A 27,071-nucleotide genomic window follows, 5' to 3' on the forward strand; every position below is an offset into this window, starting at 1 on the left:
GGAACTACAATTCCCAGGGTGCCCAGCGCGCACTTCCTGTTCTTCTCCTCCCCCCCCTCCGTCAGGAGGGAATGGCCCGTTCCGAGTGGGCGGGGCGAAGGGCGGGGCTTCGGCGGCGCCCGGTGTCGCCGTGGCAGCGAAGACCGCTCCGGGCCGGGCGGGGGAGGGGAGACCTGGAGGGACTCGTCGGCCCGGTGCCGAGGGACAGGTGAGCGGGGACCCCCGGTAACTTTGGGGCGGGGGTGGAAATTCCCCGGATATGGGGCGAGGGATGCGGGGCAGGGACTTCGGGTGTGTGTGTAGATGAATGAGAGAGAAAGCTGTTATCCATTTGGGCTGGGTAGAGCCTCCCTATCCAGAGGTAGTGTATCTCACTTAGTGAATAACGAGGGGGGTGGGAAAGAGGGTGCTGCTTGCTTAGCTGCCGACTGTGGAAGGCCAGGCACCAAAAGGGCTCCAGCTGTACCCAACCCACTGGTGTGTTTTGGACTCGGAAGTCCCACCAGGGTGGATGGGAGTTGTAGTCCCACAGCATCCAGGGAAGATCCAGATTTGGGGAGGCTTTGCTCAATGAACCCGCCGTTCCCCATTCCTGCTGGGCTTCAGATCTTTTTTTAACCCTGGTAGCCATGGAGAGAGCCTCCAGCTGCAGTGGCAGTGTATCCCCGGAGTACAAGGGGGTGGAAGTTCTTGTCCTCGTGTCTTGCAGGGGAGACATCTGGCTGGCTGGAGGAGGGGGAAGAAGGCAGGATTAGATGGCGCTACACAAGGGATTACCAACCCTGGGTCTTCCAGTGTGTTCTTGGACTACAACTCCCAGAAGCCTTCACCCCTAGCTGTGCTGGCCAGAATTCCTGGGAGTTGTAGTCCAATAACACCTGCGTTACCCAAGACTGGGAAGGACTGGTCTAAACTCAGCACCCTTTCCTCTATTGGGGCAGGGGATCCTTTGACCCTCCATGTTTGGAACTCCAAATCCATCATCCCTGTCCCATTGGCTGTCAATGGCTGGGGCTTCTGGGAACTGTAGTCCAAAACATCTGGAAGGCCAGATGTTCAGACCTGAATGGGGAGGGGCTACCTGGCCCTAGCCCAATGCTCGGATTAGCTGCCCAGGCAGCTAAATTCGCACCCACAAGTACCTTCAGATAACTCTGTGTTCCTGTTAGTAAAGCATCAATAAGGCCAACAACGTTGTGGCACTTTAAGGACCCACGGCATTACACTCCACATGGTTTTCAAAGATTCATGGATAGCATTTCTACACCGCCTTTTTCCCAGCCGTGGCACTCGGGTAGCTCACAGATCAAGAACGGAAAGAGAGGATGATGCAAAGAGAGGATGCAGGCCCCCAGAGAGGCTCCCGGCCCGAGCGGTTTAGGGCTTGATAGATAATAACCAGAACGTTGAATTCAGCTTTAACAAAAATGTATGGCTGCAAAAGGTGGATAGTTAAGACAGCTAACAGAAGAAGAAGAAGAAGGAAAAACCCCTAATTTATCTGAAATATGGTGCTGGAGGAGAGATTTACGGATACAAAGGGGTCCTGGATGAAATCAAGCCTGAACCATCACTGGAGGCAAAAAGGACAGCCTTGAGGGGTGTCCTCGTTTGGGCACATCAGGAGAAGGCAGGATTCCCTGGAAGAGACAATAATGTTGGGAAATGTCGAAGGCAGCAGGAAAAGAGGAAGAATCCAATACGAGATAGACTGAGTCCAGAAAGGAAACCACGACTTTGCAAGAGTGGAGCAGGGCCATTGAGGACAGAACATTTTGGAGAGCGCTCCTTCGCCAGGTCACCCTCCGTCGGAGGCGATTTGAGGGCCCATCACAAGAACCACAAATGTGGCAGCCCCTGACAGACTACACCAGATTTGTTTCAGTGTGAACTAAACTCCCTCCAAAGCACCCAAAGAGCTCAGTTTGATTAGGCGGTTCCTCTTCAAGGTGGTAGATGGGCTTTGTTTTCTTCCTACTCCCCAAACACAGTGACCCCCCCCCCCCCAAGCGAGGGTGGCAAACCTTTCGCAGCCGAGATGTTTGGGAGCACCATGCCACTGTTCTTAACCCTTGGACTGGGGATTTTGGGCATGGTAGTCCAAAACATCCCAGCGTGCCAAAGGTTGGCCACTCGTTCAGGGGGATAAATATCAAAAAGTGAAGTTTTATTTAAAAATTATGAATCTGTACATTTCATAGGTTCATAAAGATTATTAATAACAAATACGGAGGGAGACTTTTATTCTCATTGCAGGCAATCTAGGAACCAGGATTCTCGCTGACTTACGATTTTGAAGCACGGTGCCTTATTTAGTATTTAAAAAATAATAATAATGAGCCGTGCCTTGAAAGAAGGAGCGAGCCGGGCTGTTCTCATCTTTTTCTCCAACCCTCCCTCCCTCCACTAAATTAATTTTCTTGGGTTGATTTCCGTAGGAGTCCGAGGAGAAGTCGGAATGGCCCAGGAGATCCTCGGAGAGGCAGGCCTGCATTTTGACGAGCTGAACAAACTGAGGGTGTTGGACCCGGAGGTCGCTCAGCAAACGGTTGAACTGAAAGAAGAATGCAGAGTTTTTGTGGACAGTAAGTCTTCCCCCTCTGCTGAGCCCGTCCGGTCGGGAGGGCGGGTTCGCCAATGCATTGGACCACCGTGTTGAGACTCGGCGCCCCCCGTTGCTTATGAAGCAGGGCCCATTGGGGGTGAAATTCGTTTTTTTTGGAATTCGAAGGGTCCCGCCTCACTTTCCAGTCATCACAGAAGTTCAAAAGAGAACCTTGATCTTGATTGAGCCTCAAAGGACTGGAATCAAACTTTGTGGGCAAGAAAGCAAATCATAGAATCCCAGAACGGTTGAACTGAAAGGAAACCCCTGAAGGTCATCAGGTCCAGCCCCCTCCCTAGGCAGGGAACCCATAGCTAAAGTATCTGGCCGGTGCTTAAAAATCCCCAGGGAAGGAGAGTCAAACACCCCCCCTCCAAAAAAAATAACTGCCCTAAGATCTGAGTGGGAAGATGATGGTGGAGAGAACGGGGGTTCCTTGTTAACTCCCTCGTTGGGGGTCAGACTGCTTACCTATTTGGGATTTCAGGCATCCACCAACTGTTCCACTTTGCAGGGGCATTGTAAATGTTTGAATTGTCTGCTGCTGGGAGGTGATGGGACATCACATTCTTAGTAGAAATGTGGGAGCCAGTTTCGTGCCTCTGGGCAAAATCAAGTGCCCATCAATGCACCTTGTGTTTTTTTTTGGGGGGGGGTTACTTAGTATTTGAAATAACATGCAGGTTTTATTCCATTGAGAACGGTGGGTTCAAAAGATGCTTGAAGGCCTTGACTTTGCCCGAGGCATCGTTGTCTGCTCGGACCCCACCTTCGGTTTTGGTAGATTCTAGGAACGTTAGCGCTCGGGCCAACTTTTGCTGTTGTTTTATGTCTCGTGCGCCTTCCGACTTATGCATGACTCTATGAATGCGTACTCTCCAACGTGTCCTGTCCTCAGCATCCCCGTTTTCAGCTTTTGCAGACTCAACCCTGTGGCTTCCTTTAGAGAGGGTCAGTCCATCTCGTATTGGGTCTTCCTCTTTTCCTGCTGCCTTCCACTCTTCCCAGCATGATTGTTATATCCAGAGATAATCCAGCCTTCTCACGTTGCGCTCAAAGTACAATAGCCTCAGTTCCATAATTTTTGCACCTAACGAATGTTCAGACTTGATTTGGTCTAGGACCCACTTGATTGTCTTTCTAGTGTCTGCAATGCTCTCTTACAATACCATATTTTACATTACTTCATGTAATGTAAAATACGATCTTTCCTCTCTATCCAGCTTTCACATCCATGCGTAGCAACTAGAAATAAAACAGAATCGACAGTCTTGGCTCCGGTCTCCAAGTGACACATCCTTATATTAACTGGTTCACTGTTGCATTTGTTCAAGGAAATGTATTCATCATTCAATTCAAGAGAACTGTTAGAATATTACAAAGCAGATTTGGTGTTTCATTCAATCCATTAGGGAGGGGAATAAAAATCACATTTAATATCAGTAAAAGCAGCCAGTAACAAATTAAAGGAATAACAAACACCACTTGTAACTCAAAAGTAATGTTTCTGATATTTATCAGGTAAAACAGTGGCCAGAATCCTATTCCAAAATATTATATGCAAAAATGGATTTTTATAATTTTTTTACAATTAAAAAAAATTACAAAAAAAATTACAAAGGAATTTTACAATTTGTGTTCCATGACTTTGGGAAGGCAAGTGTCTGGCAAAATACATGATATCGGAAAAGGGGGATATATGGCCTAGCCCATGGGAGGCAGAATAGGAAAGGAATACTAGTTCTTAATGTAGTCTAGGAAAAAAAATTAGTGGATTGTAACAAAGATGACAGAATCACGACTGCAGAAGAAGTACACAATGTTAGTGTTGACAATGAAGAAATTGAAATAGTTAAGGGATTTTGTATACCTTGCTTCAGCCATCAATCCACATGGAGGCGGCCGCCAAGAAATCAGAAGAAAACGGAGACTTGCAAGGGCAGCCGTGAAGAAAAGGTTGTCAAGTGTACAGATGTGTCTGTGGAGGCCAAGACCCAGCTCAGCCACACTCTTGTGTTTCCGATCACCTTGTATGGGTGTGAAAGCTGGACAGTGAAGAAAGCTGCTGGTGGTGGTGGTGGAAATTGATTCATTTGAAATGTGGTGCTGGAGGAGAGCTTTGAAGATGTCCTGGACAGCCAGAAAGATGAAAAAAAGTGGGTCATAGATCAAATCCAGCCTGAACGATCTCGGGAGGCAAAAGGGATGAAACTGAGGCTGTCCTGCTTTCGAGCACACCCATAGAAAGCAAGGTTCTCTGGAAAAGACTATCATGCTAGGAAAAACTGAAGATAGCAGGAAAAGAGGAAAGGGACTAACTCCCTAAAGGAAACCCCAGGCTTGAGTTAGAGTAGCTGAGCAGGGCCTTTCAGGACAGGGCATTTGGGAGAATGCTCATTCATAGGGTTGCCATCAGTCAGAAGCAACTTGACGGCACATCACAACAACAACAATATTACCAAAAAGTGAAAAGGATCCTTTTAGCTTAACTGTGGACAGTGGTGGTTTGCCTTGCTCGCTTTCGCATCTGGGGCATGAATATATTTGATCATTTTGTTCCCTCTGAACAGAAATTGCAGAATTTAAAAAAATAGTGGGCAGCCTCATTGAACTTGTTGATCAACTTTCAAAAACGACGGAAAGCGAGAAAATTAAGGTAAGCCGCCGCCCCTGCAGCTGCGTGAAATGTGTTTTGGGTTGGCACCACAACGCAGCATGGTGCGATCTTCCATTTCAAGGGCCTTTCCTCCCACTTTTTGGAAAAGAAACAGAACAATAACTAAATAACTATTTTTAAAACTATTTTAATGGATTAAAAATCACTGGATGGCCTGCTTATGAGAAGGGGAGAATCTGTACTGTATTTTCTTAATCAGTTTCTCTTTTGCTCTGCAGCTGTTTTAGAGCTATACACCGTAGGACCCCCTTATCCGCGGGATTAGTATCCACTGATTCACTTATCCGTTGCCTCAAAATACTAAATGACCCCCCCCCCCATATGTATTTGTACCTATTTCAAGGATGTATTTACCAGAGCTATCCATTAGAGGAAGTCATTGACCATGCAGTGTATAGCGTTCCATACTTGCGTGTTTTCCAGCATCCACGGGGGAGAGCTTGAAACCAATTCTCCGTGGGTACTGTGGTCCTACGGTACACATTGCAAAAAAAACCCACCTTTGCTTTCATAGCTGCTGTGCTTTTCTATTGCCCCCAAGCAAAAAAAAAAAAAAAAAAGGCCCTTCTCTCCTTCTGCAGGCGATCGGCGCCCGGAACTTGCTGAAGTCTATCGCCAAGCAAAGAGAGGCTCAGCAGCAACAGCTCCAGGCCTTGATCGCGGAAAAGACCACGCAGCTCGAAAGGTAGGGAGTGAGTTCAGGGCAAACCGTTTCCTGGCATCAGGATTCAGCCGGCGGCCCTCCCTAAGGCTTGGACTTCAGCTCCCAGAATCCCCAACCATTATCCTCAGTGTGGAGAGTCGGGACACAAAACGTCCTCTCGTCCAGGTGTTCTCCACCTGGGGTCCCCAGATGTTCTCGGACTGCAACTCCCAGAAGCGTTCACCCATTGCTGGGCTGGCCAGGGACTCTGGGAGATGCCGCCCAAGCACATCTAGGGACAACTTCTCTTGATCTGGGCACTGGATTTCTGTGGATGATGCCTAGAACATCATTTGCCTCCCCCCCCCCCCCACGGCATCATGCTCAGGTTAACATGGGCTTTGCTACCCCCCCCCCCCCCCAAATCCTTTCCACAAGGACTCCTCTCAGATCAGCCGATGCTTTCTGGGAACGGTGGTCCAAAACACAGGTAGGACCCGGAGTTCAGAGAACCAAGAGGTGCAACCTTCCTGATCAACGACCAGGGAGTGGATTCCCGTCCATGAAAATGGATGTCAGAATCTGCTGGTACTTGTGAGTCTCTCTCGGTCTCTCTTGTTTACTGCAACATATGCTTTCTAGGAAATGAGCTGCAGTGAATTTCTGAGTTGTCCCAGCGCAGGCTTCCTGGGGTGATCCCTTTGGAAATACTGCATTGAATCAAAGGCCCCAATCCTTTTTACCTGCTCTGCATGCATGACTGTCTGTTGCAGGCCTGATTGGATGTGTACAAGGTTCAGCTACAAATCATGTGCTCCGAGAGGGCCATCTCCAGATCTCACAGAGCGCTGTGCCAGTGGGGTGTGACCCTCTATAAAAAGGCACGAAAGATGCTGGTCTTTGGGTGGGGGAATGAGCCCAGCTTTGGGGACCCGAGGGTACAGAATCCTGCAGAGGCCTGTGCACGCCATTCCAGATCTATTTTATCTCCTGTTGTCCTCTCAGTAATTTAAATGGGACTTTTGATCTAAAGGGAACACATGATCACCAAGGACAGCTTTTCCCACGGTGCGGAAACCACGTTCTCTTTGAACCTCTATGAGTTACACACACACACTCCCTTCCCATCCCGGTGTATTCAGTACAGCCTGCTCACGGTGTGATTTACCCTCCCCTCCAGGTACCGGGTCGAGTACCAAACACTATGCAAAATAGAAGCGGACCAAACCGAATTCATTGACCAGTTCATCTTCCAGAAGTAGCAGGAGGATTTGAAGCCAGACAGCCACGGACCGAGGAACCTTGCGGTGGAAATGATCAGCTAGTTCTGTGTTTATGCACTCCCCTTTCTCTTTTCCATGAAAGCAAATTCCAAGGGAAATAAACACTGTTTTTTTTTCCTTTTTCCATATGCCTTGTTTCCATTTCAAATTGCACTTACAGAAAGTGCAAGGGGTGGGCTTGTTTTAAATGAAATTGATTTAAATCACGATTTAAATTTTTTTTTTGGACAATGGAAATCAGTTTGATTTTGGTCCACGCTTGGTATGTGAAATTATGCCAGCCAGGCAACGTCTATAAGCACCATCAACCTATCTTATTCACATTATGCAAGAACAGGGAGAAAACTCCCCACCACCACCCATATTATCACAACACATTCCTGCTGATGAGAGGTGATGATGTCGGAAGATATGCGGCAGCTCACGATCTGTTGTGCCGAGGGGAAATATCTATGGCTGATAAGTTGAACAGGCAGGGAAGCCTGTTCCATACCACAGGCAGTGCTGTATCGTGTGTGGATATTTTTTTATAAAAAGTGAATCCAGAACGCTAACAAACTAGCCTGACTAGGTTAATTTAATATGCCAATAAAGGTTTTTATTATTATTATTATTATAAAAAGTAACAGAAAGCACCTTTAATTATTTAATTACTTCAAATAGAATGTACAGTGAAAATTGTAACACAGAATTATAACTTATTAAGTACATCTAAGCTGGATTCTCTGGAAAAGACCATTATGCTGGGAAAAGCGGAAGTCAGTAGGAAAAGAGGAAGACCTCAATGTGAGATGGACCAACACCCTAAAGGAAACCACAGACTTAAGTTTGCAAGAGCTGAACAGGGCTTTTGAGGACAGGGCGTTCTGGAGATCACTCATTCGTCGGGTCGCCATGGGCCGGATGTGACTTGAGAGAACTACAACAAGGAAGCTACCGAGCTGTGATTCTGGAGGGCAAAGCTAAGGGAGGAAAAAGACTCTTCCCAGGAGGGCCACTTATGCACAAAGAAATAATGGCTTTGTCTGTTTGTTTATTTTTTAATGGAAGGGTGGCATTTCCGAAAGGGAGAGACCGCCGTCAGTTTACCGTTTTTTCCTTTTTTCCTCCTGGCTGTACTGCGGGTCGAGGAGCATCGAGAAGAGGATCAAGAGCGGGATCAGCAAATAGGGGAAATAGATGGCCAAGAGGGTCAGGCGTTCGGGCAGCGTCTCCGGGCCGGCATGCTTGCCGTGGGAGAAGTCGTGGAAGAGGATGTGGGCCAGGATGGGCATCAGGGTGGTGGCCACGTGCGTCGCGTAGATGATGGCCGGTGTCCGGATCCACTTGCGCTTCCCTGCATGGGGAAAGTCCCAAAATGAGCCAAAGCTTCCCAAGCCTCCAGGAGCCCCCCTTCCTGAACTTTGTGTCGAGGAAATGTAAAGTGAACCTCTCCCACCTGGATGCAACTCGAGCACTTTTTTTGGGAAACCCACCGTTTTCACCATTTGAAAAAGAAAGAAGGAAGCTCGGCATCATCCAGTGGCCAGTCCCAAATAGGAAAGGCCTCGGGAACTGAGGGATACCCAGCGTGGCATAGCAACCGGGATCCCCAACCCTTGGGACCGGGCCATGGCCTTGGCAGGACTGGGGTGCAGAGACCCCGCAAAAAAAGTCCAAGGAAATACTAGAGATCCCACCATCCTCTTGTGGTTTGTGGGGTGTTGATGGTGCAGTTTTGCTATGTTTCGAGCCTCCTCTGCCCCACAACTCCCCCCAAGTGCTCTGTAACTTGGTGGCTTTTTTGTTTTTAAAAAAACCCCAAGCATTTCAGGCAGAAGGTGACAGCTGCCCAAAGCCCACAGATTGGCAAGGGTAGCCCCTGGGCATTTCCACCCCTTCCTTTTCTCTGCAGTTTCCAGCAGGACTCTTTCTTAGGCCTTTCCTAGAGATGCTTGGAATTTGAACCCAGCACCTTCCACAAGCCACCTGGCACTGCTGGTTCGTCTACACTCAGCTTTGCCAGCCCTAACCGACAGTCGCTGTCTGGTAGTTTCAAACAAAAATCTTTCCCAACCCTGTTTGGGAATTGAAAAGGGCAATGTAAACATCCTAATACTAACAAAAGCTGAAAGGGGGGAGGAATATAGATTTGTGTGAAATGCGGTACTGGAGGAGAGCTTTGCTGGATTGCCAGAAAGATGAAAAAAGTGGGTCCTTGATCAAATCAAGCCTGAATGATCTTTGGAGACATACATGTGGAAGCTGAGGCTGTCCTCCTTTGGGCCCATCTCTGGAAAAGACCATTGTGTTGGAAAAGGCAGAAAGCAGGAAAAGAGGAGGACCAAATATGAGATGGATCAGCTCTGTAAAGGAACCATGGGCTTGAGTCTGCAGGAGCTGAACAGCTGAATCCACGGCATCTCAGAGATTGCGCATTCATGACGTTGCTGTCAGTCGGAAATGTCTTGATGGCACACAACAATAACAGAAATTTCCCCTCTCCCTCCTAAGTCAGCCCTCTGTGGCCCCAAAACCCTGCTCTGGAGGGTTTTCAAGCTATCTGGGGCAGGATTGCAGAGGCTGGAAGGGGTGTGGGGAGCCTGTGTCTGCCCATTTCTTCCCACTGCAAAGCAACGGGATCTGGTGGGCATACAATGCTTCTCTGCGGCAAAGCTCCGGTGCTACTGCTACATCCCAAAATACTATCCTTTCTCCTCTAACGGGCGGCTTTCCCAGGGATCCTCTGGCTACCCTAGCCCGGGAACCATGTGGCCCATTTTGCCACAGCCGGGCCATTTCCCTCCCCCCCCCCCGGAAAATAAATGGTGTAAAAAATGTAAGTACCCCTCCATCCATGGGGGAAATTGTCCTTCCAAAGTGCCCCAGTATATGAACACATATACAAAATCTGGGAAGGATTTTTTTTAAATAGACAGGTGACTTTCCAGGTACTTCCCGTTTCACCTACTGGGGCTGATGGAGCCTGGAAGGACTCTTGGACCCTGGAGTTCTCCCACCTTGATGTATTCTGAATTTCATGCTAGGGTCGTGGAGGATTGTTGTAACTTTTTTCCCTCTTAATTTACTTCTGGCCCTGACTGGCTGTCCACTCGGGGGCCTTCCACCCAAAAAAAGAGGGGTGGGGAACCACGAACCTTTCCAGAAGGCATAGGCGGCCACTGGGAAGAAAGGGAGTTGCAGGAAAGCTTCGCAGTAGACGAAGGACCGGAACCAGGATGGAGGGTCGGCCATCAGGGGGTCCTTGAAGGCAGCCGTGTACCAGGTTAGCCACTCGGTCAGCTTGGGGAGAAAATTTTAAAAACAGCCAGTTATTAACTGCAGCCAAAATGCTAGCCGCTGCTATTCATATATTCCCAGAATATGAGCATGGAAAAGTTAACTTTTTAAGATAGTAAATTACTGTATCACCCAACCTGGCTCTCCTTCTGAATACAGCCGGGCCGTGGTATCTACAGGAGCGCCGAACTGTTGTGCGACTCTTGGGGAATATTTATTTTACAATCAATACATTTTTTAAAAGCCGTAAAATATCACGTGACAAACCCCAGAGCCATTTCCGGACTCCGCCTTGAAGCCATGCTGATAAAAGTTCAGAGTCAAAAGGTACCGTTCCACGTGGCTTTATAGCTCAGCATAATGCAAGAAACCAGAGGCACCTTAAAAATATATTACAACCCCCCCCCCAACGTGCATCAAGGTCTAAAATTGCAGTTCTCCAGGCATCACACAAATATTTGCAAAATACTCTGTATATGGGGTATAAGGTAGCCTCATTCTGTCCCGACTGATTTTTTTTCTTTAATTGGTCACAGGGGAGGCTTTTAAAAGCACTTTTTAAATAGAAAAACGGCTGTTAGAGTGGGATTTTTCAGCAAAAGAATGTTTTAAAAAAATGCTCTTTAGAAGAAACATAATTTTGGAATGGAGGCCTAAGGGGTGAAATCTGTGCCTGGACTTCTGAAGGGTTGCTCTGCTCTGCCCTAGAACAGTAAAAATGTTTTGGACTTGAATGGACAATTAGCATCTTTAAAGAAGACAGACCTGTTTTCTGCAGAAATGCTAGAACAAGTCTGGTGACCTAGACCGGATGCCTAAAGCTGTGACAGAGACACAATTTCTGAGCATATTTAACTATCGCTTTGGCTTGGGGTCTGGTCAATGCTTACTTAATAGGTTGGACCTGGTTATTTTTGCTATACCATATTAACCATGAGCTGCTTGGAAGCTTTCTGCTAGGAAGGATGCAATAGAAACACACCGATATGGATCGATGTCATAGGGCACATTAGTCATTATTAGTTACACTACTTACTAGTGACATCAATGCCCTGTGCATTGATGACATCAATTAGTGACATCAATCCCCCACGTCCTCAAAACCACCCTTCCGAGGTAGGCTGAGCTGAAAGAGAACCAGTGGCCTGCGGTCGTTCAGGGAGGTTTTGTGGCTCATGGGGCGCTTGAACCCGGACCTTCCAAGACCGAGTTCAAGCCTTTAAGGGCTCCACCACATGGCTTCTCCCTATTTTCAAAATTAAAAAAAGATGTATGAATGAAAGGCACCCAGAAAACCTCAGAGAGTGCTTAAAGTCCAGGGATGGCAAAGTGGGGAGCCAGTGGTCTAGACTGGGGGGGGGGGCGCTACTGGGATTTCTCATAGCCAGGGACTTCCTGAAACCGACCCTTCCTTGATCTTTTTGATCAGAAACTCCACAAATCGAATCAAGCCATGAGACCCCTTCCAGCCCCTCTTTTTCTGTCTCAGACCCACGGCCGGGACAAAGATGTTGTGTGGGGGGAAAACATGTGTCCATCCCGGTGCTAGGAAACGTTTCATTTCTGGACTCTTAGAATCCATTCTTTAAGCAACACCACCAGAGAGGAAAGAGCAGCCAGGTCTTAACCAGAGAGTGAAGAAGTTACTTTTGCTGACAATTCTTTCCAACATTCCCCCCCCTCCCCACCCAGCCAGCAGGAAAAGAAAACGAAGAACTGTCGGATCTTAAACCAGAGCTTGGTTTATCATTTATCTATTTTAAAGAGTTTGCCCCCCCCAAGGCGGCTAAAGGCAATGAAAGCTAAAAACAGCAAATATACAAACAGGGGAGGAAAATATCAAGCAAATCCCTCAATAAACAAATGAAATAGTAGAAACACTTTCAAAACAGTCATTGTATACCCATCCCTTTTTAAAAACCCTCTCAGGTAGCCAGGCACTCGGGGAAAGCCCGCAGCCAAGATGGGGCCAGCCTGGCCTCCAGTGGTGGGGAGTTCCAGAGTTTGGGAGCAGCCACAGAATGCGTTAGTCTGCGTGTTCCCCCCCCACCCCCGCACAAGAAGTAGCTTAGAGAAGTTACTTTTTTCGTTAGTGATCGACTGGACGACGGTTCCTCAGCAGGCTCGCTAGCCATTCCGGTTTGGTGGCCTTCTGGCTGCTGCAAAAGTAACTTTTCCCACGTTCCTCTAAGAGGAAACGAGGGGAAACCCTAACCCATTCGCCCCTTTCCGAGTGGAAAACTGGAAACGCGGTGCAGATTTTGGAGAGAGGGAGGGAAACCCTTCCCAAGGTAGAGCGCACGGAGCTTGGAGACAGGGGGTGGACTCCGGAGCCCAGCATCCCCGAGCCAGCCAGGCGGCTGGGGATGATGGGGCTTGTAGTCCAACTCCCCCCCCTCCTCCCTTTTAAAGGGGGTTGCCTTGTGTTACTTACTCCTCGCGGGTAAAAATCCGGGACGAGGGCTTGCAGGTCTATGAGGAGCGTGATGGGGATGTGGGTGAGGAAGTAAAGCGCAAAAACCCACTCCAGGACTCGCGTGGCCGCCATCGCTTGCTCGTTCCCGGCTGGGATCTTGTCCTGATCCACCCGGGGGATCGGCTTCGACCCAGCCTCCATTGGCTGCTGTGAAAAGGGGCGGGGTTTCCGCCCTGCCTCCTTCCTGGGTGGATTTGGTGTTAAAGGAAAACCTTAAGTTTGAGTTGTTTTGATGCGCTTCTGGGTTTTTGTTTTTGGTTGTTTTTTTTGCAGAAGTGTCTTTGTTTTGCTTTGTTTACCAGCTTTGATGAATCTTGAAGAGCCTGGAAGAGGGGCAGGCAGGTTGTTTTCATTTCTGTATTTTATTTAAAATAAGTTTCTCCCCCGCTTTTCTCCCCCCGAAAAGGACGTAAGGCGACTCCCATCATGAAAAAGACAGTATTTGAAGCTTAAAAACAGGAAAAAGGGAAAACCGCACGATGGGGAAAAGCAGAATTTCCAATGAAGGCAAAAATGGGGCTAAGAAGTAAAAGGCGGGTCTATGAAAGGAAGAACGGATCCTAACGATTTCAAGGTGATCTTGCGAACCCGCCCTCAAACCAGAGATCCCGCCTACGCCCACAGACGACAGCCCAGGAATCACGAATCCTTTAGCAACTTCAGTGCACAATAATGCAGAATACAAGAATTGGAGAAAGCGAGGGGAATGAGGGGAGGAAAGAAATTTGGAACCCTTGAAATGTTAGAGAAAAATTCAAAAAAGGAAAATTAAAAATAAGAGAGAGGAACTTCGAGGAGACGAGAATGCAAACAGAGGAAGGGAAATAACCTGGTTTTTCTGCCAGGTTGTTTTTCTTGAAAAAAATTAAAATAATAGGAATTTAAAGGGGAGGGGAAAAATAGGGGGGACCGATACCGTGGGGCTCCCCGATTCCCTCCGCCCTCCATGGACTCCAGGTCCCCCCCCCCAGAAGGGCCGGACGGAGCCCATTCATTCATTCATTCATTCATTCATTCATTCATTAGCAACATAGTATCAGGGGAGGGGGCCTGCCTGCCTTCCCAGCATGCAACGCCACAGAGGACCACATCTCTCTCTCTCTCTCTCTGCACAGCCTCTAGTTTGCAGGCCTACAGAACCAGGCCCCAACTGCGATTGGCTGGAGCCGACATGCTGGGCGCCGCTGATTGGTTGCAGGCATCCTTTGGGGAAAGCCTACGGAAGAGTGGAGGAAAGGCTGCATTTGGAGTGGGCGAGAAAAGGAGAGCAGGAGGCCGCGCCCACTCCTGGGAGGGGGGGTTATGTGTCCATCATCCAGACGGGCAGGACGGGAGCCAATGGGATGCCTATATGCTAAAACCAACTGCCACTGAGCCCGGAGGGGAGGGATAAAAGCCCAAGGGAGGCAAGGGGTTGGCTGAGAGGACTTGTTACTTTCCCACATACAAGTTTCCGGCTTCTGGGCAGGACGGGGGGGGGGAAGGAGGGAGACTCCTTCAGAGCCGTTAGGAAATATGTGGCCCTTTCCCAAGGCTCAGCCGTGAAAAGGGGGAGCCCACCTAGGAGAGTGAAGTGGGGTGCCTGGGGCTGCGCATGCGCCTCTCATCACCTCCTGTGCTCAGGTAGCCGAGCAACGTAGGGGGCTGAGTGGCCACCTCAGGCCGCAGAAGGCCTTTGGCCAGGTAGGCGGGGCAACCAGCCGATGTGTCGTAATGGCGTCGTGAGCGCTCAGGGGGCGGGGCAAGCAGGAGCTCCGCCCATTGCCCCGCCCTAGAGGGGAGCGAGAGCCTCCCTCCTATAGGCTGTAGTTCCACCCCCGGTCCCTCAGGGGGGCGGCCCCTGATCAAGCCCTGCCCACGAGCTCTTCCTGCCAGAAGGGGAGGAGGGAAGCCGGGGGGGGGCTTCCTAGTTCAGAAAAAATAGTGGATTAAGGTTTTTCCCCTCCCCCTCAGGTTTTAGATGTGGAGAATCTGGACAAGGCGGAGGAATTAAAGGAAGGGGCCCTTGGCTGTAGGCTGGACCAGATGACCTCGAGGGACCCTCTGCCGCAGGTCTCGAGTTGGAGGGGCCAGGACCGTCCTGCCTCCTTTCCTGTCCCAGACCAAGGGCCCCACACTGACCCCCACCCCATGAAATTGGGGGGGGGCGCACACGATGGAGCCTCTCTGGAAGTGAAGGGACCCCAATAGGGGAAAAGCCATGGACAGGCAGGCAGGTGAGCCTGGGGCCTCCTTCCACTGAGCGGGCCTCTCATCATCCCTGCTCCAAGGCAGCCGCCCCCCCCCCCCGCGAAAAAACATCCTGGGACAAATGTTTACTCTGCTGCTGTGGCACCAGCCCCGACCCCAGGCTCCCACCCGGCCCCTAGAGAACAGAAACTCCGGTTACTTCACCTGTCTTGTAGCATCCTCTGGCCAAAGCAGCCCCTCCCAAGAAAAGCAAGGGTTAATGGTCCATCGTGATGTCTCCGCAGCCAGCTGCCCCTTGTCTCCACACACACACACACACCCAGCGCGATCCAGCCCAGCTCATGGTGACATCCAAAGCCGGACCTGCTTGGTTGAAAATAGAGAAAGGGACTCTTTACAACCAAACAGGAATCTAAGAAGGCGCTGGGAAATTTCTGGCCAAGCCCTTTCAGGGATTTTTTTTGGGGGGGGGAAGGAAGAGAAACCTTGGGGTCTGCTCCCCCATGCATGTCCAAATGGGGGTCCTGGGGTGGAGCTGAGGCCAGGGTCCTTTGGGATGGGGTCTCCACCCCGGCTGGAGGGCCAGAGCAATGCGGACAGAGCTTCCCAGGGCAGGCAGGAGAGGGGTGGCGGTGTTGGTGGGTCAGATCTTCGAGGATCAGCCCCAAACAATGCTTTGCTCCTGCAGTTCCAGTGGCCTCAGTCCCCTTGAGCTGCCGGAAGGGTTGAGGGGGCCTGAGAAGAACAATGGTGGGGAGGCCAGCCAACCTGAAGGCTCTTCGAGTTGGTCATAGCAAAGTCCAACAGGCTGCAAGGAGATGTTCTAACGATTATTGGCTTCAGCTCTGCTCAGATCCAGATAGCAGCGGACACAGGTAACATCAAGGGAATTTATGACGGTATCAAGCAGGCTTTAGGTCCAATACAGAAGAAATCTGCTCCCTTGAAGTCTGCTACAGGCGTGATCACCCAGGACTGAACACAGATGGACCGCTGGATGCAGCACTACTCTGAACTATATTCCAGAAAGAATGTAGTAACCGAAGCACTGAATAACATTGAGTGCCTGCCTGTCTTGGAAGAGTTGGACAGCGAACCAACTTTAGCAGGAATAAAAGCGGCCTTGGAGTCCCTCGCCTCCGGCAAGGCACCTGGAAAGGATAACATCCCTGTTGAAGTGCTGAAGTGCTGTAAATAGATAATCGCCACCAAGCTGTATGAAATCTTTGTCTTTGCTGGAGAGAAGGTGGAGTACCACAGGACATGAGGGATGCAAACATCGTCACATTGTACAAGAACAAAGGAGACAGGGGCGCCTGCAATAACTACCGTGGCATCTCTCTTCTCAGCGTTGTAGGGTGGCTGCTTGCCCTTGTTGTGCTGAAGAGGCTCCAGGTGCTTGCAGACCGAGTCTATCCAGAATCACAGTGTGGATTCCGAGCTAATAGATCCACCACCGACATGGTATTCTCCCTCAGACAGTTGCAGGAGAAATGTAAGGAACAACAACAGCCACTCTTTGTGGCCTTCATAGATCTCACAAAGGCCTTTGACTTGGTTAGCAGGGGCGGCCTTTTTAAAATCCTTCCCAAGATTTGATGTCCACCTCGACTCCTTAACATCATCAGGTCCTTTCATGAGGAAATGAAGGGCACTGTGGTTTTTGATGGCTCAACATCATAACCCTTTGACATCCGAAGCGGAATGAAACAGGTCTGTGTCCTTGCTCCAACCCTGTTTGGGATCTTTTTTGCTGTCGTACTGAAGCAGACCTTTGGAACTGCAACAGAAGGTGTCTATCTCCGGACCAGATCAGATGGAAAGCTCTTTAATCTCTCTAGATTGAGAGCAAAGATCAAAGTCCAGCTGAAATACATGTGGGACTTCCTCTTTGCCGATGATGCAGCTGTTGTTGCCCGCTCTGCTGAAGACCTCCAACAACTCATGAATCGTTTTAGCAAGGCCTGCCAAGACTTTGGATTAACTATCAGCCTGAAGAAAACACAAGTCATGGGCCAGGGCATGGACTCACCTCCCTCTATTACTATCTCCACACAAGAATTGGAGGTTGTTAATGACTTTGTGTACCTTGGCTCAGCGATCTCTGACACTCTCCCTAGATGTTGAGCTGGATAAATGCATTGGCAAAGCAGTTCCCACTTTCTCTAGACTCACAAAGAGAGTCTGGCTTAATAAGAAGCTGACGGCGTATACCAAGATCCCATTCTATAGAGCCTGTGTCCAGAGCACACTCCTGTACTGCAGCGGGTCCTGGACCCTTTGTGCACAGCAGGAGAGGAAGCTGAACACGTTCATATGCGTTGTCTCTGATGCATTTTGGGTATCACCTGGCAGGACAAAGTTCCAAATAAAGTAGTCCTAGAACAAGCTGGAATTTTTAGCATGTATACATTACTGAAACAGCGACGTCTACATTGGCTCGGGCATGTTGTGAGAATGGCTGACGGTCAGATTCCAAAAGATCTCCTGTATAGAGAATTAGTGTAGAGAAAGCACCCCAGAAGGACACCACAGCTGCGATCCAAGGAGATCTGAAAGCGGGATCTAAAGGCCTTAGGAATGGACCTCAACAGATGGGAAACTTTGACCTCTGAACGTTCAGCCTGGAAGCCATCGGTGCATCACGGCCTCTCCCAATTTGAAGAAACACTTGTCCAGCAGGCTGAGGCAAAGAGGCAGTCACGAAAGCACCAAAATTGGGGAGCTGGACGGGATAGATTGTATTTGTCTTCCATGTGGAAGGGATTGTCACTCTCGAATTGCCCTTCTCAGCCACACTAGACGCTGTTCCAAGACCTCCATTCAGAGCACGTTACCCTAGTCTCTCGAGACTTAAGGATGTCTACTAAAGGTGCATAAACACACACACAGGTCTTCTTCCCTCATGCTGGCCTCTCAGATAATACTAATTAATTCACAAGTTATTTCACTTTAAAAATGGTTGAAAGGAGGTGGGCTGGCTGGCTGGCTGGTGCACAGAGACCACAGATCCCGTCAGCCCTGTCTTGGCACAGCGTGAGGAAAGGAGTCTGTTTGGATGTGGTTGCCCAGCGCCACTGTGATCACCACCCGAGGCTCCAGCAACGAGGCTGGGGGTGGTCCTGAGACTTAGCGGTCCAGGGAAGTGGGTGGCTGATCCCATGGGGCGGGCAGGGGGAATTGCAAGGGAAAACCTCTCCTTGGCCCCGGGGGACCTCCTGCCACGGCTTCTTCCACCCGTCGGCAAGGAAGGTCGACCAACTTTGGTCCGTCTGGGAGCAGCAGGAAGAGGAGCACCCCTGGGAAAATCGGGGAGGGAGGGAAGAGCAGTCCCTTTGGCTTCCCGGGTAGCGGGGGGAAGTCTCTGCTCCTCTTAAAAGGAGGACCACCCGCCTAAAAAGTGGAGAAACCGAATCCATGCATTTTATACTTGCTGTCCCAATGGGATGAGGTCCTAGTTCCCTCCCTAGGTTTTGTGTTTTTAAACACATGTGATCTCTACGGCAACTGGCAGTAGGGTGCTATGGGTGGATCCCACGAGGCACCCAACCCATACACTTAACTGGTCCTCTAAGCTGCTGTTTTTCGGGCTCTCGTGCAGGGGCACTTTGGAAAACATCTGGGGGCTCAACCTCTCTCCGACAAGCCCCCCCCCAAACCACCACCCCTGGGACCAATCTAACCAGGGACCAATCGGTTGCTCCTTCTGCTATACATATAGGAGGCAAGCGGGCTCTCGAAGCGGGCAGCAGAGCACCCTTTCCCAATTCTGAGCTCCATCAGAATGGGATCTCGCGCCCAAGGAAGCCACTGTCATCTCTGCCATCTCGAGACATCCACCGTTTCTGGTCGGGGCTTTTTGGCGGCTGACCCGCAACCTCTGAAGGACTTGGATTCAAATTCTGCCAGCTCCCTGAAGGGGCAGAAAGGCAAGAAGGATTTCCTTGGGGTCGGATCTGTGAGGAAATCCACACCCACCTCCCCAGGAGAAGGACGGAAGGGCAGAAAAGACGAAGGGTTTCTGCGCAGTTTTGTTTCAAATGTCACATTTAATGTTTTCACCACTGTACTTCAAAATCTACATTGTACAAAGTGACCCGCAACTGTGCCACATTTAACAGACCAACCTCTGAGATTTTACCTTTCATACCAGTGTCTTCTCGGGCTCGTTTTAAGTTAAAAATCGTGCTTCTCATTCAAGTGAATTGAAATGCTTCGAGTTGGTTTTTCTTTTTTTCAAATTTCCTCAGGAGCCACACAAAAAACAAAGATATTTTCTCATCTTTGTTTGAGAAATTCTACGTTTTTGTCTCTTTCACATCAAAATAATGACTTCATTGAAGTTAAAACTTCCAAAAAACATAACTGTATTCAATTCCAGCTCAGATCACTCCTCTTGAAAATACTCTGCTAAATACAGATAACTTACAATAACTTTAACAGTTAATTGTCCGTGACAAACAACAAGGTTTCTCTCATTTGTTTTAAATATCCCAGACCAAGGTTCAAAATTTAAGACCATCCATTCATTATTTTCCTTTGTACAGGTGAAAAAAAAAACAGTCTTCAATTTTTCTTGCCTTTTTTTTAAATATAAAAGTTGGAAGGGACATTCAAGTTTCAAGTCTCCACACTGGACTTAAAAAAAAAATCATGTGGAGGTAAACAAACCAAGTTGTCTACTCCAGGAGGTAGGAGGCCTTTAGTTTGTGTTCATATATATATATACATATGCACAGAATAATTCAGTGTTTGAACAAAACAACACACAAAAATAAGGAATTAGCCCCAAAGTAAGAAAAGTTATTTACTACTGTGACATTTCAAGACTTCCACAGCTTTGCCTAATGACACATATACAATTAACATAATTCCCTATGTGCTTTTCCACCCCCCCCCATTTCATTTCTTTTTCACCCAACTGTCCAGTGCAGGATTTAAAAAAAAAATCACAAAGTTTCACAGACCTAAAAATGTGCAGACGACTTTTTCACTCTCCCATTCTCTGTCTCTCTCTCTATATATATATACACAGCAATGAAGATTCTTCAAAATCTTTGCCCAGAAATGGATTTATTTACACACGTTTGCAGATGCATGCTGGGGGTGGTGGTGGTTTATGTAAGAAAAGAGCAGAAAAACTTCTAATAAAAATAGATTAAATATATATATTTATATATATTTATTTATACGGGGGCAGGGGGTTAAAAAAGAAAAGAAAAAAACTTTAATCTTTCCTAGGCACGATTCATTCTCTCTACTCACAACACCTGATTGGAAAAAACATCACACAATCACCACCACAGCGCTAGTAAGAAGTTATGTAGAGGTTGTGGCTATCCTGTGACGTGGCCCACTGAAACGTAGCCACGGCCATCAGGTGGGGGGGGCTGCATGATTGGTCACGGCTGAGTTTTGTATTCCCTAACTTCTTTTGATATAATTAAAAATAAATAAATATCCAAATCTTCAGGAATGGCTCAGGATCAAAATACCTTTAATCCTCTAACACACTCTCGCTTTAAGGTGAAGGAAAAGAAGAGCAAAGGGGAATTTTTTTCAAAAAAAAAAAAAAGTGGAGGGAGGGAAGGAGTGACTTTCCCCACCCATTTTGGTTCAATCTTTTTTTCCAAAATCAAGCAAGATCACAGCTGCACTGCAATTCACTTAAAAAAACAAAACACCCCCCCCCCAGACCCAAACCGACCATGTGCAACTCTGGATAAAATATTTTGCTTCTAAAAGCACAACCCCACCCTCGACAGGATTTAAAAGCCTAGGTCACGCTTCCCCCCCATCTCTTAGTCATATATAATACAAGGATAGTGGTTGTTAATTTAAAACGTCATTAGTAAAAGTACAGTACAGGCATGATTAAACCTCCAGAATTGAAAATCCCAGAATCCAGTGAAAAGCTACATTAAGTCTTCAGTAGTACGTTTCTCTCTTCCACGTTTTATTCCCAGACCAGTGGAGACGGTGGCATCTCGGACGGCTGAGCGACGGTGGAACTGGAAGGCAACACGACACACACAGCAAGTTCAGCCGCCAGTTGCAAGGGGTCACGGGAACACCGAAAGGCCCGAAGGCTGCGAGCCTAGCGCCCTGCCCTGCCCTGCCCCACACGCTTGTGGGGGAGAGTTAAGAGAGCACCAAGAGGCCCACGGGAGTCAGCCTTTGCAACCTGGGAAGGGACGCTCTGCTCCCCAATCCCGAAAGGATGCCTGCAATGGTTCAGGGGGAGTTAGATGACCCTTCCCTTCTACCTTTTGGCCAAAATACTGGCTCGGGGCGTAGCTGCCTTCCGCCCTGATCCAGGAGGGTTGGCCTTCAACCCCTTCTCCTTAACCATCTTGGTCCTTTCTTCCCCCCCCCCCCCCGAGTCTGCATGCCGCTCTTTTGGCCGCTTCTCCGTGTGTCCTTCCACTGGTCTCCTGGCCATTTCCATACCCCTGGCAGATCCCTTTATGGCTCTCCCAGGACTCAACCTCCCTTCCTTTCCTTGCCATCAGACCTTGGGGTGGGTTCCTCCCTTCTTCCTCCAACGCTACAAGCCATCGGCCAACAGAAAACCCAGGAAGTGGCCTTATGGCAAGGTGACCCACTAGCCCATCCACCACCAGGTGCCACAAAATGGCTCTCGAGGAGAACGGCATCTTCCCCGTCACAGATGGCCGGCCCTTCTCAAACGACAGACGCCGGGCCTCGGACAGGCAAAAGCAGCCGCTCTACTGCTGAGAAAGGTCCCCTTCTCTCTCCGCCACCCGATTCAGACTCTGAAAAGGGGGGCTGTGGCTGTGATCGGCAAGCTCCGTCACTGCCCGGACCACGGCTGGCTAGAGAGGATGGGAGCTGTGGTCCCACAACGTCTGGGGGGCCCAAAGGCAGACAGAGGAGGAGCCCTGAAAACCACCAGCCTGGACTCACGGTTTGAAAGGAGCGGCATCTGGCTCAGGCAGAGCAGACTTTTCCTTCCAGGGGATGGAGTGACTGACAAGGAAAGAGCCACAGACACCCACAGGTCTCTGCCGCGAAGCAGCTGCTTTGAGCCCGACACCGCCGTGCGGAACGCATGGAGGTCACAGCACATCCAGTTATTGCGGTTTTTTCTCGTGGGCTTCTGAGTGCCAGCCACTCACGGCAGACTAAACCTATTCCCCCGCCCTCCCGGAGAAATTCCAGGTTTCTTCCGAGCGAATCAGCCACACAGACGAAGTTAGTTCAGAACGATTCATTCAAATACAGGAGTGTGGGGCTTTTGCTTGCTTTCCCTGATGTTGTCCTACCGCTAAGGAGGAATGGAGAATAACGATCAGATGCGATGCCATACAATTACCTAATGAAGCTCTTAAAAGCTGCAGATTGTGGGTTGATGCACAGAGGAACTCTGTTTCCCTTCTGCTGTTCCAAAATGAACTGATGGATTATTTCTGGAAAACAAAAAGGAGGGGAGGAGGGAGAAAATGAACCTGGCTTCACACAGGCTCAGGAAAAGGTAGACAGAATAGACTATTTACTGGGGAGGAAATCTACCTGCAGTACAAACACATGGGGAGGAGGATTTCTTCGGCACCAGCTCGGGGGGCTGCGTGTCCTGGTTTAAGAAGCGCCCAGGTTTCATTCTGTCTGATTTTTCTCCTAATGTTTCTCCTAATGTTTCCCAAAGGGCTCCTAACCATCAATCGCATGAGAAGCCCATCAAAGCAATACTAACTGATCAATCCTAGGAGTTTTAGTCATTTATTACATTTGCAAAACTTTGTATAAGGTGGAAATGCAGTCCTGAAGTCAAGCAGTCTCGTTCATACTTTGCCGTTGAATAGGCCGACAAAGAGGATCAAGAAAGGAACGGCTTGGATGAGACAGCAGGTGGTTTCTCTGCTCTGGGGTTTGCTGCTGAGAGGGTTCTGGAGAGGGGCTGCGCTCACCCTGAAGGGCCAGGATCACAACCCGGGGGGGGGGGAATACTACAGTGGTGCCTCGCATTACGATCGCTTCGTTTAACGACGAAATCGCATTACAATGAACTTTTTGCGATCGCTTTTGCGATTGCGAAACGATGTTTCCTATGGGGGAATTTCGCTTTGCGATAATCGGTTCCCTGCTTTGGGAACCGATTCTTCGCAAAATGACGATTTTCCAACAGCTGATCGGTGGTTTCAAAATCGCCGCCGGGTAAATAAAATGGCTCCCCGCTGTGTTTAGGGACGGATTCCTCGCAAGACAGGCAGCGAAACTGGCCGCCCTATGGAGGATCTTCTCTGGACGGTGAGTTTTAAGCCCATCGGAACGGATTAAACAGGTTTTAATGCATTTCTATGGGCTTTTTAATTTCGCTTTATGATGTTTTCGTTCTACAGCGATTTCACTGGAATGAATTAACTTCGTAATGTGAGGCACCACTGTACTTAAGTTTAGCCTTGCCTTTAGGGGCTTCAAGAAGTCTTGATGGCAAGACGCCCCAGTGAAACCTCCCACGGATCAAGAAAGCTTGGCTGCAATTAGCTGTGCCTAGCAACTTTTTTTGGGGGGTGGGGGTGGAGGGAGTTCCACAAGACAATGTATGGAAAGGAGCGTTTGACGAACACTGGTTCAAAACAGTAACAGCCAAGTTGCTGATCGGTTGCAAGTTGCATTGTACAGAATGCATCTCACCAAACTGAACACTACTGTGTTTAGTATAAGTTTTACTTACATTAAAAGTAAGCACATATAATGAGATACAGGACATTGGATGAAATGGTTCCCAACTCATAGGAATACCTTTTGCTCAAAAGCAAACACTTGTCTACGTCATTTTTTCTAAAATACAGAAGCCTGAAAAAGTCAGTGTGTTTTGGGATTTTTTTTGGGAAATAAAATTCTGGATAACAAAAAGCTTCCACATGCCAAGTGTCTTTCTCCCCAGAAACAAATGCACATCTTACAGATGCTGTAAAGAAAATGTGCCGAGCGCTTAAATGTTCCTGTAGATTAAGTCTATGTGTAGTGCACATGTTATATAGTGGTGCCTCGCTTAACGATGTTACTGTAATTGGTTCCAAAAAACCCATCGCTATGGGAAACATCGTTAAGTGAAACACCATTTCCCATAGGAATGCATTGAAAACCGGTTAATCCGTTCCAATGGGAACGGATTAACATCCTTAAGCGAAAATCCCCATAGGAAACATCGCTAAGTGAAACAATGTTTCCCCAACAGAAAGCCATTCAAAAGCACTGAAGCCGGCTTCAGTGCTTTTGAAGGAAGCCCTTTCCGATGTCCGTATTTGCTCATTTTTAAGTGTCTTACAATGTTTGGAACATGTTTTAAATGGTTGGAATAGTTAGTCCACCTTGTGAAACCTATGCACACTTAGTTTGGCTTTCTTCTGAGTCTTTGTTAATTTTTGGTGATTTTTTGTTCCAAACATTGTAAGACACTTAAAAATGAGCAAACACGGACATTGTTAAGTGAAATTCCCCCATAGAGAACATCGTTAAACGATGCTGAAAATTCCTCAAAGAAACCCATCACAAAGCGAATACATCGTTAAACGAAGCAATCGCTAAGCGAGGCACCACTGTATTAATAAACAGGCAAACACTTTATTCCACACATGTGTTTATGATTTGAATGAGACCTCAACAAACAAATGAGGCAAAGGATGGAAACTCAAAATACTGACCTTTAACCTGCCGGACAGAACTGAGGTTCTTTTCAAAAGTATCGTCAAACTTGGGATTTGTGATGGGTTCAAAATCATTGGTGTAAACCCGTCCCGTAGAAGTGGAAAAGCAACATTTACACATGCAGGTGTGATATCGCAAGCGCCCTTCATCAAGATATGGATGAGCTAAGGCATCCTTAGCGGATATTCTTTTGGACTAGAATGCAAGAGAGAAATAACGAATTTACGGACTTTTCTGGGGAGATTCTATTTGCTCACACAGATAGTCGCATAGATCTGTAAAAAAAATTCCCTGTATCACATTTTCCCTGTTTCTGACCACAAGGAGGCAGTGTTTGCTTGCAAAAAACAGCAGTGCTTTTAAAAAGAAACCAACTTTTTCTCCATTTGGGTCATGTGCTATCCTCTGGCCCTTCCCAGTTAAAAACCGATACAGTCCACTGAATTTCCAACTCCGTTTAATAGCTCTGTGGCAGGCTATGATTTGCACAAATGGCTTTCCTCTGATTTTCAACCGTAGGGTTGGACTGGCAGGGCAGCCTCCCGAGGCTGATCGAAGGCAGGCTGGAAGTTACACAGAGTATGTTTTCTGATTACTTTTGCATTTCGACCAGGTAATAAAACGATCAAATACAGCAGCAAGAAAACACAGAAACGTTGCAGGATTAAAGACCATATTGACCCGCAAGTCTTTGAGAGGAGGCTGCTGGGAGATGTTTAACTCGGGTCTCCCTTTCCTACCAGGCTAGGATCAACTGAAGGAAAAAGATTTCTATAGTGGATGGAGATTTTTTTTTTTTTTAAAAATTGGGTACCAATTTGCAATAAATCACTCCGACATGGCAAAGCGTCCTCTGCCATCGCATCTCAGTGCTGAGGAGGGCCAAGAGGACGCCCGTGGTGGCGCCTGGTTTCTCAGTCCTGTCCCTTCCCCTGGATGAATTTGGATAACTGAACTTGGGGAAGAGAAAAAAAGCCATTTCGTGAATGAGCTGCTGCAGCCTCCCCTGAAACTTCCGTAATAGGTAATCCTGACTCAGCGACCCCTAGGCTGGCCCACCCTGGATGCGGGCAGGTTCTGCAGCCTCCACCGGGCTGCGGGAAACACGACCAACTGTTGGGGGATTGTAATCCAGAAGATCTGGAGGGCACCCGTTTGGGGAACACCCTGGATTCTACATTTTGAAACCCAGAATCCTTCAGGGGAAGCTGCAACACAATCCGTGTGTCTCGCCTCTAGATACTGCGAGTTTCCCCAATTGCTTACCAGTGGCCCTCCTTTTTAAGGCAAAAGTCTCTCAAATCACCTAATACCTGACCCTGCATAAAATTATTAAAGTAGGATCTTCTTATCTGCGGGATCAATAACCATGGGTTCAGTTATCCACGGCTTGAAAATATTAAAAGAAAAATCCTGTTCCCCCCCCCAATATTTTTAAGGATGAAGTTACCAGAACTGTCCACTAGATGGCGCCAGAGAGTACGCTATGTACAGTATAACTTTTGCTATTAAAACACCATTTTGTGTTTTTCAGCATCCGCGAGGGGACTAGGAATTGATCCCCCACAGATATGGGGGTCTGACTGTAATTCCACAGAGTCCTGTAAAGATAGCTGTGGAAATGGAGAATGGCTTTATAAACCACCACTCCTCAGTTTGCCCTCTGGCCTCGGTGTTCCCCAGATGGCCACTGCGCTCCTCCACCCGTATTTCTTTTCTCATATTTCTAAGATGCGGCCAGTTCTGCCGAGGTTCCTCCGAAGACGGACGGCCATCAGCAGAAGGGTCAGGGCGAGGCTCCGGGGCCAAAGGGTCCCCTTTGCTGCCCATGAGCAAGGGATCCAGCCTCCACCCAGAGAGAGTCACATTTGCCACAACATGCCGGGTGCCCACATTCTGACAAATGCATCGGGAAAGGCAGGCCGCCTTCTCCTACCTACACCTCGATCAATGGAGGAGCGCAGGATGAGTCACCCAACCCCCTCGGAGGAGAGGATCCCACTCGGCTGTTTGGAAAAGGTCAGAATCCACCGCTGGGTGGGCACATTTTGAATGGCTGGGATGTATTTCACCCACTGGAATTGTTCAGAGAAATGTCTTGCTTAAGGGAGGCAGAGGGAGACAAGGTGTGTTAGTGTGTATATGTGTGTGTGTGTGTGTAGAAAATTCACCCCCTGCCACGCATGAATGCAGAGCTTCCTACAATAAATGCATGTTAAAGATGGTCTAAACTACTAGTATGTCAT

General features: G+C 48.4%; 3 protein-coding genes across 4 annotated transcripts in view; 1 reads left to right on the forward strand and 2 right to left on the reverse strand.

Annotated features, from left to right (window-relative positions):
* Positions 1–61: 61 nt before the first annotated feature.
* IFT20 (intraflagellar transport 20) lies at positions 62–7,332 on the forward strand. 2 transcript variants are annotated; one of them, XM_020810717.3, is made up of 5 exons: positions 62–208; positions 2,439–2,585; positions 5,176–5,261; positions 5,864–5,967; positions 7,106–7,332. In XM_020810717.3, exons 2-5 carry the CDS (start codon positions 2,459–2,461, stop codon positions 7,185–7,187), a joined length of 399 nt encoding a protein of 132 aa, XP_020666376.1. In that variant the 5' UTR covers positions 62–208; positions 2,439–2,458; the 3' UTR covers positions 7,188–7,332. The 2 variants fall into 2 exon arrangements, with proteins under 2 accessions (XP_020666376.1, XP_020666378.1); XM_020810719.3 differs by having other exon boundaries at positions 69–225.
* A 452-nt stretch (positions 7,333–7,784) lies between these two features.
* On the reverse strand, positions 7,785–14,034 carry TMEM97 (transmembrane protein 97). The gene is made up of 3 exons (XM_020810716.3): positions 12,922–14,034; positions 10,346–10,490; positions 7,785–8,544 (listed from the first exon to the last, which is right to left on the reverse strand). The coding sequence occupies exons 1-3, from the start codon at positions 13,102–13,104 to the stop codon at positions 8,294–8,296; spliced, it is 579 nt and encodes a 192-aa protein (XP_020666375.3). The 5' UTR covers positions 13,105–14,034; the 3' UTR covers positions 7,785–8,293.
* A 5,148-nt stretch (positions 14,035–19,182) lies between these two features.
* Positions 19,183–27,071, reverse strand: part of NLK (nemo like kinase) — a 108,207-nt gene continuing 100,318 nt past the window's right edge. Inside the window, exons 9-11 of the mRNA XM_020810729.3 lie at positions 24,822–25,020; positions 22,490–22,583; positions 19,183–21,164 (exon numbers count right to left, since the gene is read on the reverse strand). Of these exons, the coding sequence (XP_020666388.1) occupies positions 21,110–21,164; positions 22,490–22,583; positions 24,822–25,020 (348 nt within the window). The 3' untranslated portion in view covers positions 19,183–21,109. The remainder of the gene's footprint in view (positions 21,165–22,489; positions 22,584–24,821; positions 25,021–27,071) is intronic.

The sequence above is a fragment of the Pogona vitticeps genome, chromosome 7 (genome assembly GCF_051106095.1).
Source record: "Pogona vitticeps strain Pit_001003342236 chromosome 7, PviZW2.1, whole genome shotgun sequence".
NCBI classification, from domain to species: Eukaryota; Metazoa; Chordata; class Lepidosauria; order Squamata; family Agamidae; genus Pogona; species Pogona vitticeps.